This window comes from Camelus ferus, chromosome 21, assembly GCF_009834535.1.
Source record: "Camelus ferus isolate YT-003-E chromosome 21, BCGSAC_Cfer_1.0, whole genome shotgun sequence".
Lineage (NCBI taxonomy): Eukaryota > Metazoa > Chordata > Mammalia > Artiodactyla > Camelidae > Camelus > Camelus ferus.
Genome location: NC_045716.1, coordinates 14,676,932 through 14,689,075, shown reverse-complemented (window position 1 = coordinate 14,689,075; position 12,144 = coordinate 14,676,932). Strand labels below are relative to the sequence as shown.

General features: G+C 35.4%; 1 protein-coding gene across 2 annotated transcripts in view; it reads right to left on the bottom strand.

Annotated features, from left to right (window-relative positions):
- Positions 1–12,144, bottom strand: part of TMCO1 (transmembrane and coiled-coil domains 1) — a 46,133-nt gene that overhangs the window by 14,303 nt on the left and 19,686 nt on the right. Inside the window, exon 6 of one of the 2 annotated variants that reach the window (XM_006175929.3) lies at positions 6,413–6,557. The exons of the other annotated variant lie outside the window; for it this stretch is intronic. Coding sequence (XP_006175991.1) covers positions 6,413–6,557 — 145 coding nt within the window. The remainder of the gene's footprint in view (positions 1–6,412; positions 6,558–12,144) is intronic. 2 annotated transcript variants of the gene reach the window in all.

The window sequence follows — 12,144 nt, the reverse complement described above, 5'->3', positions numbered from 1 at the left end:
TTTTCTTGAACACTCTAATGGTGAATCATATAATCAATAACATACTAGAATGTGAAAAAATATGTAATAGATGAAAGCCAGACCCTCAAACACGTCTGTGAATTAGTAAAATGTCATAAAATTGCCTTAGTTTAGGTTTAAAAATAATCTGCCTCTACTCTGAATGATCAGTATAACAGAAATAATTTTAAATATACTTCTACACTCCATATTTGATAATGATTTTTTTAAGTGAAGCTGTAAGTGGGGAAAATTAACCTTTTTATTTCAAAAAAAAAAAAAAAATTTAAGTTCCAGAAGGCAAGGGCCATAATTATATGTCAGTTTTGTCTGCAACTGTCTTTTAAGCACCCAGCACAGACCCTGATACATGTATGTGTCCAATTTTGTTAAACGAATAAATGAACAGAGGACTCTATTAATGAATTATTACTAATGTGATAATAATAAGTTCTTTTAAAGATAGGGGTCAAAATTACTGGAGCAGATAGATACCCTTAATTCAACGTAACATTACATCTCTATCATAATAAGGAGGGCATGTTATAATTATCAGATGACAATGATATAGAAAGTTAGCACTTGTTCTAAAGGTGATACTTTTTTTTTCACCAGCTAGCACCCCCATCTCCCTGCCTCTGGGGTATTGTCACGAAAGGACTAGAGCTAGTTGGTTTAATCATTCCATTACTCACATTTAGTAAAGGAAGTGGATTCTGGTTAATACTGTAGAGGTGTTATTAACTGACGTATGTAAATGTGGTCACAAATAAAAGGAGTTAAAAACATGAATTCTGAAAACCTGCTGATGAAATAATCTACTCTTTTCAGCAAGTAAACTGTTGACACTTTAAAGACTCTAATAAGAGAAATGCTCCCCATTCTCAAAAACGCTCTGTTCTGATTTACTATAAGACTTCCCCACTAAAACAAGCAATGCCATTCCCTCATTGCTGGAGGTTAACTTGAATAAAATATACTTTGTTTTTACATGTTTAGCATGAACATCAACCCTGAGTGAAGGAAATTACGTTTTTCACTCATTGAAACAAAAGCATGAGAAATTACTTGTATCCTTTTAAAAATGGTCTCAAGTTGGTGGTGAACTAAAGCCTTAAGATTAACAGTACTGGGTAAAATGGAGTGTAGCTATGGAAAACAGTACGTTGATTCCCCCCCCAAAAAATTAAATATAGAACTGCAGTATGACCCAGCAATCCTACTCCTGGGTCTATTTGCAAAAAAGAAATGAAAACAGGAACTCAGACATTTATACATCCATGTTCATAGCAGTGTTACTCACAAAAGCCAAAAGGTAGAAGAAATCTAGTGCCTTTTTGACAGATGAACAGACATTCCATACTACGTATATACCATGTCTGGTTTATCTATTCACCCCGAAAAAGGAAGGAGATTCTGACACATGCTACAATATGGATGAACCTTGAAAACACTACGCCAGTTATAAAAGGATAAGTATCGTATGATTATACTCATATGAGGTCAATCAACTTCACAAAGACAGAAAGTAGAATGGCAGCTGCCAGGGACTGAGGAGGGGAGTGGGTAATGCAGAGTTAATTAATAGGCACAAGATTTTCAGCTTGGGAAGACGATAAAGTTCGCGAGATGGATAGTGGAGATGGCTGTACAATAATGTAAACTGTACTTCATGCCATAGAACTGTACAGTTGAAATGGTTAAAACAGTAAAGTTTATATCTATCTTATCATCATAAACAGAGATTAACAGCACTGGAATTACTGAATACAGGAAACCAGAAAGTAGTTTCTAGGCATAAGAGAGACTGCCTTGAGAATTCCTCAGGAAAACTGCTATCATGAGCAGTCAGCTGACAAGTTTAAACCTTGAGACTCTCCAGGCATGACACACACATGTTCTGACCCACTCTTCCATATTCTTTCACTCTAGAGGTTCAGAACACACTGCTTAGCCTGCCCTGTATATTTAACACCAGCACATTCCAAAAGACCTGATTATCTAAACAAGGTGTGAAGAACGTAGGAGTGTCCCTAATTAAACACTTGCCACTGGATCTGAACAGACTTTCAAATTTCAGAGAGGAATTCAGCCAAGCACTCTAGAGAGAATACTCAGAGCAGGCTGCTGACAGGGATTCAGCAATTCAAACACACACCGCATTCAAGAACAATCATTCACCGCACTGCATTCTTTTCACCCTCTGGCTTCTTCAGTCTTTGAAAAAAGGGGTAGGCAACCTTTGATCTCAAATGAATCCATGTTTTTACGTTTCCCCTCACAAAAATCACGTAGTAGTTGGCAAAGTACAAGAGAGCAAAGAAAGAACAAATAAGGTACACTACTATCAGCGCCAAATGGGTCAACTCATGCCTTAAATGCGAGGCATGAAACCAGAAAGTTCTCAAAGAAAACAAGGGTGACTTTCTTTACAACTTTGGTGTAGAGAGGAACTTTCTAACCATGACTAAAAATCCAAAAGCCATAAAAGACTAATTAATCTGACCAAAAAAGAAAAAAAAACCCAGCAAATAAAATTTTGCCTGGACAAAAACCATTCTAAGTAAAACTGAAACACAAATAACCATTTGCAAAAATTATCTGCAACTTACAGCATACAGAGAGGGCTAACAGCTAAAAATTAAGAAAAAGACCAACAACCCAAGAGAGAAATAGGCAAAAAGCATACAATCTCTCGACCACCAAAGAATGAAAAAATATATAAACAGCTCTCAGACAAATAGAGACGCTAGATGCAAATGCAAATTGAAACTACAATGAGATATCGATTCTTATCTATTAGATTGTTAAAACCCCAGAAGTCTGATAATTTCTATTGGAGGTTGGGGAAACCATGAATTTTTCATGCATAGCTCTAGGGAGTGAAAAATGGTAAAACCCCAATTTACCCAGTTTATAAGTTTATACTTTGGTGACGCATCCACTGTTTGTTTAACATGTGCTTTTCAGGTACATACTATGTACCATGCATAGGAACTATAACGGATATAAAGACAATTAAGAAATTACTACCTTAATACAGACATGGAAGCTTATCTATGAGATTGTTAGGTGGTTTAAAGGGTGGGTTGGGACATACCTAGAAGCATAAAATAACCTTTGTGATACTGTTTTCTCTTTTTTGAAAGTTGCACGTGTCAGTAAGTAGATACATCAGTATTAAGTATTGTAATATTGAGGAGACTGTTTCAAACTATTTAAAAAAATTACTACCTTAAAAGAGTTGGAGAGGAAAGGAGAAGAAAATAGATGAAAATTAGAAGCAGACAAAAATAAACAAAAAATCCTGTAATATAAGGCAGAATATGAAAAACTGTGATGGAAACTTGAATCATTCTATTTAGTTCCCTCAACTTTACAACCCAAAACAAACAAATAAAAAACCTAATTCATATGTTCTCCTAAAATTACTTTATGCTACAGTGCATATCTGAAACCAAGTGACCCATTTCCTTGCCTGAGAATGACCTCATTGAAGAAATCATAGTACAGTTTATAATCTGAAAGCCTCATATTTTGACTGTTCATGTCGCAGGTATCTATAGAGTCAACTGAGATGTAACCTAAGATCCTAAAAAGTAAACAAAACGACAAAACAAAACATGGAAAGAGCAAGCTGATAAGCATTTTAAATCAAAAAAAGAAGTACATATCCCCTAGTAACACTTCAAATGCTCAGGTGTTTCGACTGGATACAAGTTCATAATCCTCCAGTATAAAAACTAACAACCAATAAAGAACAGGTACAGAAACTATTTGCAGCTAATAAAACAAAAATTATAGAAATAGGTCATTTCAGTGATTTTCCGAAGATCTTTAATATCTCAGAATACCTACACTATAGCTCTATATATTCTTCTCTTATTAATATTGGTGCACGGAGCCAGGCAAGCAGAAGTGAAAAATGTGAGTATACATCCTCATTGGCTGCAAACAAACACATGGGATTCTTTTGTGTTTTTCTGCTGCCCCTTCCCTACCCCTGCCCTTTTTTGTATTCAATACGCAATTATTTCACTCAGCCCTACCAGTCTAGTATTTGTGGATGTTCCTACTTCACAGCGCATGGTGTACACTCTGGCCCTCAGGGGTTAGCATAGCTGGTCTGCTGCCTGTTTTACTGGAACACAGCCACACTCAGTCACTTGCATATTGTCCAGGACTGTTTTCATACTGTAATGGCAGCAGAGTTTGTGACAGTCTCTGCCTGAACCTTCAGGGATTAGCAGGCTATGGCTGGCCTGCTGCCTTCTTTTTTCCTTTTCTCAATAAAGTTTTACTGGAACACAGCCACACTCATTCATTTACATATTGTCTAGGGTGCTTTCATACTACAATGGCAGAGTTGAGTAGTTGTGATAGAAATTGTACGGCCTGAAAAATAAATACAAAAATATTTATTATCGAGATCCTTACAGAAAGTTTGCTGACCACCATGGTAAATGACCATGGCATTCCTGGTAAAATTAACTGCTAGACATACGCCTCACCAGACTTTCTGAAATAACTGGAAGGAGTTTAAAGACCAACTTGAGCTGAACTTTCTGAATGATCATTCTTAACATTTATTTCATTTAAAAAAACTCCAGTTTCAGATGGTGACTTCTAAGTACCAGTGTCCAGGGAGCAGTATAAATGGGGCATCTAAAATGACTACTGTAAAAAAAATAATAAAATAATAAAATAATATAAAATAAAATGACTACTGTGAGCCATCACAAATAAAGCAGTAACATCTGCATGTAATTAAAATACAATTGCTCTTTGTCGCTTAAAATAGAAAGTATACATCACTGCATTTTATTAACATTTCGACCCCAGCTTCAATTTTAAAACTTCCTATTTAAATAATCAGATTTAAGAGCAATAGTCTACATATCAACGGACCTCTGTCAAACCAACAAAGAGATCTGTTGTCACTGTCTTGGCTTCCACCTTTGGATAAGCCAAAATGCTAAAGCATTTCACAAGGTGCAGTACACAGCTTGGCTACACAAGAATACAACTTCCTGGCGGACATACCAACTTGAGGCCCCACAAAGTCCTCAAGCAGCAAGTCTTCTAACCAACCTACTCCTCTTTCCTCTATTCCCATCCTTCATTTGGTCACCAAAGCCGTAATGTGGGCGTCACCTTAGTTTCTCCTTCACATTAAATCAATCACTAAATTCTACTGGTTCCCCTCTATGTATTTCTCAACTTTGTCCCCTCCTTTTCATCCCTCTCATTGCTGTAATAGCTTAGAACATGATTTTTTGCTAGGCTACTACAACAGTCTTCTGACATTTCCACATCTGGGCATGTCCCTTTCACATTTATCCTTCAGAATGCAGTAGGCATCCCAAAATGATTCCAAAAAGCCTTGAAACTTAGTTGCATTTAATATGCAGAAGGTGGGAGGCACCCAGATAGAAGGGAGAGCAGTTCACAAAAAATGAGTGGCATGTGGAAACTGTCAGGCAGGTCAGAATGGCTGGAGTGCTGGATGAGATGGGAGATGAAGTATTAGGCAGTAAGAGCATGAAGATCTTTGAGAACTTCAGGCTATAATTCCATCTCCTACTTATTCCCACGTGCCAGACCAACCAAAACGCTGCTGTCACAGACAGTATTCAGAGGAAGAAGACGAAAGACAGCTGTGAAAGAATCACTTATGGAACAAACATTGAAAGAATCATGGTCATACTTAATGCGTGTGCCAACCTCCCCACTGCACTACCTGCTGAATGACAGTATGTTCAAAAGCTGAATAATGCCCTGGAACATAGAGTTCCTGAGCCAGTGCCTTTAACCCCTCTTACTTGCTAAAGTCCCATCTCAGAAGCCACTTCACTCTTTCAAACTTTCTGCCTGAATCTTCCCCTACTAACTGAATGTTACGTCTCTCTCCCAGGCTCTCACACCCCTATACGCCTCTATTCGCTCTCACTCTTTCACTACGAAAGTCTGATCATCATGTTGCTCAAATGTAAATTCCAGACTTTATCTCAACTGTGAACAACTTAGAGTCACCAAATCATTACGCTTACTTGTGTTCCTGAAGAGCCAAAAGGCACTGGTGTATAATAAAGGAGAAATGACAATAGGAAGACAAAATCCTACTCTACTTTTCTATTTAGATAATTGCAATAAAGAAGAAACTTGAGAGCTCTAAAAATAGGATGTGGAACCATGTTTGGTTTTATGGCTACTTCCCATCCCTAAGGATCAGTAATCTAGACCTATATACATTTAAGACAGCTTTAGATGATACACTGGAATTCTAAAATAAGCAACTGGAAGATCTCAGTAGCAGCAGGCAGACACTTTCAGTATGACAGAACCAAACACTAATTTAGGATAGAAGAGCAAGGAAGGACATATACATTAAATAGTGGATGTGGTCACTCACCTGTCTAATCGACATGGTACAGAGAATATACAGGAAGATGAAGGAACAGTCTGTGGTGTCATCCCCCAGCAGATTTCGATGAGACAGTCCTTGGATGTAGGAAAGTGGAGTGAAAGGGAGTTTTGCCACCACTCTACCATCAAATCTAAAAAGGAAAAAACAAAGAATTGTTATTTTTGGAAGACTGACAAGCTTCTTAGTTCCAGAGGAGAATCTGGGACAGAAATAGAACTTCAAGTCCCTTGATCTCTAAAAAACAAAGAAAAGGTGATATTCTGAAAAGAGACCTGGAGTACCAGAATGTACGGAAAGACCTAGATTTTTTCCATCGATCTTTTTCTAAACTAGTGGTTCTTAATTTTTTTCAGTATCAGGATTCCTTAACACTCTGAAAAATTATTGAAGACTCTAAAAAGGTTTTGTTTAGAGGTTATATCTATCAATATTTACTGTGTTAGAAATTAAGACTGAGAAATGTTAAAATATTTATCAACTCACTTAAAAGGTAGAAATATTCATTATAAGTATTTTTATTAAAAAAAACTATATCCCTATAGATCCAATACAATCTCTATCAAAATTCCACTTTTCACAAAAATGGAAAAAAACAATACTAAAACTCGTATGGAACCACAAGAGATCCTAAACTGGCAAAGCAATTTTGGGAAAGAACAAAGCTGCAGGCAACAACTTTTTGATTTCAAACTATATTACAAAGTTACAGTAAACAAACCAATATGATACTGGCATAAAAACAGGCATGCAGACTAATGGAGCAGAATGGAGAGTCCAGAAATAAACTCACACATATAGAATCAACTAACATTTGACAAACAAGCCAAGAAATACTCACAGGGGAAAAGGATAGTCTCTTTAAAAAACAGTGCTGGGTAAACTGAATATTCATAAGCAAAAGAATGATACTGGATCCCTATCATACACCACTCACAAAAATTAACTCAAAGTGGATTAAGGACTTATATATGAGACCTGAAACTGTAAAACAAAACAAAGAAGAAAACAAAGGAAAAGGCTCCTTGACACTGGTCTTGGCGATGATTTTTTGGATATGACACCAAGAGCATAAGCAACAAAAATCAACGAATGGGACTACATCAAACTAAAAAGCTTCTGCACAGCAGAAGAAACAACAAAATGAAAAGGCAAATTATGGAGTGGGAGAAAATATCTGCAAACCATATATTTGATAAGGGGTTAATATCCAAAATAGATAAGGAATTCGTACAACTCAAAAGAATAATAATCATCATCATCATCATCATAATCCAATTAAATAGAAGGTATTCTAAACAGAAGGGCAGAGGGGAAAAAAAGTGGGCAGAGGATCTGAATACATATTTCTCCAAACAAGACAAACAAATAGCCAAAAAGTACATGAAAAGGTGATCAACATTACTAATTATCAGGGAAATGCAAATCAAAATCACAATGAGATTTCACCTCATGCCTGTTAGAATGACTACGAACAAAAGAATAAGAGAAATCAAACGCTGGCAAGGATGTGGAGAAAACCCTTATGCACTGTTGGTGGGAATGTAAACTCGTACAGCTACTATGAAAAACAATATGGCTATTGCTCAAAAAATTAAAAACAAAACTATCATATGATCTAGCAATCTCATTTCCAAGTATATACCCAGAGGAGTTGAAATAAACTACTATCTCAAAGAGATCGGCACTCCCTTGTCCCTGAAGTATCATTCATAACAGCCAAGATACAGAAACAACCTAAGTGTCCATTGACAGATGAATGGATAAAGAAAATGTGGTGTGTATATATATATACACTCCATGTACAATGGAGGTTTTTTCAGACATAAAAAATGGAAATCTTGCCATTTGTGGTAACACAGATGAAACCTCAGGGCATTATGCTAAGCGAAAAAGTCTGACAGAGAAAGACAAATACTGTATGATATCATTTATACGTGGAATCTGAAAAGGCTGAATTCATGGAAACAATTAGATTGGTGGTTCCAGAGGGTAGGGGGTGGGGGAAATAGGGAAACACTGGTCAAAGGGTACAAACTTTCAGTTTTAAGATGAGTAAGTTCTGGGGATCTAATGTACAGCCAAGTGGTTACAGTTAATACTGTATTATATACTTGAAAGTTGCTAAGAGAGTAAATTTTAAGTGTTCTCACCACAACAAAATGTTATTTACATGAGGTGAAGGATCTGTTAACTTTATTGTGGTCATCATTTTGCAATACATATGTGTATCAAATTATCACTCTGTACACCTTAAACATACACAATGTTCTATATTATATGTCAATTATATTTCAATAAAGCTGGAAAAAAGCTTTTAAAAAAAAGCTTATGTCCTGTAAGTTATTCATTTATGTGAAACTGAACACTTACTATACATGAGACCTTAAGGTAGCCACAAATATGAGGGAAAAAAAGTCAAATCAATTTTTCTAGGAGACTAGAAGTTTGCCATAGGAATAGCTTATGTGAACTGGTGTCTAACCTAATAATGAAGAGTTGGAGCGAGAAGGAAAAAGGTGTAAAGAGAGGGATGGCTTATAATAGGCCAACTATTTCTTTAAGCGCACTTTGTGCAGTTTCAGACGGCAGGACCACTGCTCATGAACAGGAGAACAAGGAAGCATATTTTGGCACATTAAAAGGAACCACTTTCAAACCCTAAAAACTACTCAGTAAAACTGTATAATCTAAGAAAACATCAAGCCCCTCATCATCGAAAATAATTAAAAAGAGGATGGAAAATTATCTGCTAGAGGTATTATTGGAGGGGTTTCTGTACTGACACAGAAATAATGGGTTAAACGACTTTTAAGATCTCCTCTGATTCTGAGATTATAATGTTTCAGCTTTATGGAAATGATGCAGGAAGAGAAGCCAAAGAGAAGTAAATCGCTAAAATCAGTGCCTTCTATTGCTTCTCTGGCAATCTGGGAGTTCAAGTCCTTCCTATCTTAGCCTAACCTGAAGCTTTTTTCTTGTCAACAAATTTTAAAACTAAAATAGATATTAGAGATAATGTATTCCAGTCTACAGATGGTAAAGGTGAAACTAAGAGAAATTATGCTGAAGAATGAATAGTTATTGTTCAATACAATCAAATACGTAGTAGACTTTTAATTTCACATGCCAGCTTATAAAAACAGAGATACAGCCTTTAACTTCCAGGTGCTTGCAGTAGTCTCAGACAAAAGAAGTATGCATTTTTTTAAATGTACGGGGCACAAAGACCAGAATAAAAACACGAACACAGTCCAGCAATTGTGCTCCTCGGTATCTATACAAAGGAGTCGGAAACTATGTTCATACAAAAACCTGCACACAGATGTTAACAGAAGCATTATTCACAACCGCCAACTGATGAACCTATAATGGCACCTCATTATCACCCAAAGTACACAGTTCACATTAGGGTTCACTCATGGGGTTTTGTTTTGTTTCATTTTAATTGAAGTATAGTTGATTTACAATGTTACGTTAGTTTCAGTGTACAGCATAGTGATTCAGTTATACATATATATATTCTTTTTCATATTTTTCCATTATATGACTTTATTTACAAAACAGAAAGAGACTCATAGAAAACAAACTTATGGTTACCAAAGGAGAAAGCAGAGAAGGGATAAACTAGGAGTCTGGGATTAGCAGATAATAATTTGGGGTTTTAATAAATGTATAGCAACATGTGTCACTATTAAGTATCATACAGAATAGTTTTACCTTGAAAATTCTCTGTGCTCTGCTTATTCATCCCTCCCTCAAACCTAATCCTTGACATACACTGATCTTTTTACTGCCTCCATAGTTTTTGCCTTTTCTACGATGTCATATAGTTGCAATCAAACAGTATGTGGTCTCTTTAGGTTGACTTCTTTCACTCAGTAACATGCATTTACAGCTCCTCCCTATCTCTGCATAATCAATAGCCTATTTCTTTTTAGCAATGAATAATATTCCACTGTCCAGATGTACCACAGTTTGCTCGTTTACCTACTGAAGAACATCTTGGTTGCTTCTAAGTTTTGGCAATTAACAATAAAGCTGCCATAAACATCTGCGTGCATGTTTCTGTGTGGACATAAGTTTTCAACTCAATTGGGTCCACTTTCACTTCTTATTCTGTATTATTCCATATTGCTTCAATTTTTCAGAAGTTATTTGTTATCACTAGTATAAGAAAATCATTTTTTTAAACTTTGATTCTGATATACATTCCTGGTTGTGCTCTACTGCATAAGCTTTGGGACGCTACCTGATACACCATAAGCAAATCATTTCAAATCATCAGAGAAAATATATATTATTTATTCACTACCTGGTATTGACAATGGCTAAGAACTTTGTAAAGTTGGAAACTAAACACCAAAATAAATTACAGATGAAACAAAATTTAAATATAAAAAACAGAAAGTCGAAAAAAATTATATAATCTGGAATGAGAAAGGCATTATTTATATAACAGAAAAAAGAGTAATAGATTTGATATAAAAATTAATATTGTCTATATATCTCCAAAAAGAGTTTAATAATTTCAATACATAAAGAATTCTTGTAAATAAAAAAAGGAGGGAAGAACATGAACTAGAAATTTAGAAATGGAAAAATATAATAAGTATATGAAGAGATGCTAAATCTCATAAAAAATACAAATTTAAAAAAAATTACTTTTCAACTATTAGATTTTCAAAAATTAAACCGATACATAATTCCCAGTGATACCAAGCATACAGAGAAAAGCCGCTCACCAGCACTGAGGGCAATAATCTAAAAATATACATTAATAAAACTTTTGTGGAGAACAACTTCCATCAAAAATTTTACCCAAGCAACACTTCTAAGACATACCTGAGGGAAAAAAAAGTATATACTAGTGTATATAATTCCTGTGAATATCTATGTAAAGATTATAGAAGTTAGGATACATCCATTCAATGTAATACAGACACTAAAAATGATTATGTAAGAGCTACAAGTACTGAATCTAAAAAAATTATCACAGGTAACTACAGCAGGTTACAAAACAACCATTTTGGGGTATAAAAACCAATATATACAAGCGTCTAAATGTTTGTATATAGACAGGAAAAGGACAAATCTTGAAGGACATGCACTCCTAACTGAGGAAGGCAGAGTGATATTCAGTTTATTTTTTCAGTGGAGGTACTGGGGAGTGAACCCAGGCTCTCACGCATGATAAGCACATGCTCTACCACTGAGCTACACCCCACGCCCTCTACTTTATAGTTTATACATTTATATACTATTGGAATTTTTCCAGCAAGAATGTATTACCTCAAAAATTGGAGGAAAAAAATGTGATAAAAGAGGTTCCATTAGGGGAAAAATATGACACTGGGAGAAAAATATAATTCAAGTAGATGTCCCTCCCATAGATCAGACTTTCATACCATAATATGTTCACAAATAATATTAAAAAAGGGAATCACATGAATATAAGGCAGCATTACTACTGTTAGAAATTGCCACCGTTCTTTCTTTTTTTTTAATTGAGGTATAGTTGATTTACAATATTACATAAGTTTCGAGTGTACAACACAGTGATTCACAATTTTTAAAGATTATACTCCATTTAGTTATTATAAAGTGCTGGCTATATTTCCCACAGGTATTTCTTAGTCAATTTCATTAGACTCCATCTGCACGTAAGACTAAGGAATAAAATCAAATGCTGAACTTTAAGCAAAGCAGGGATTCAAATC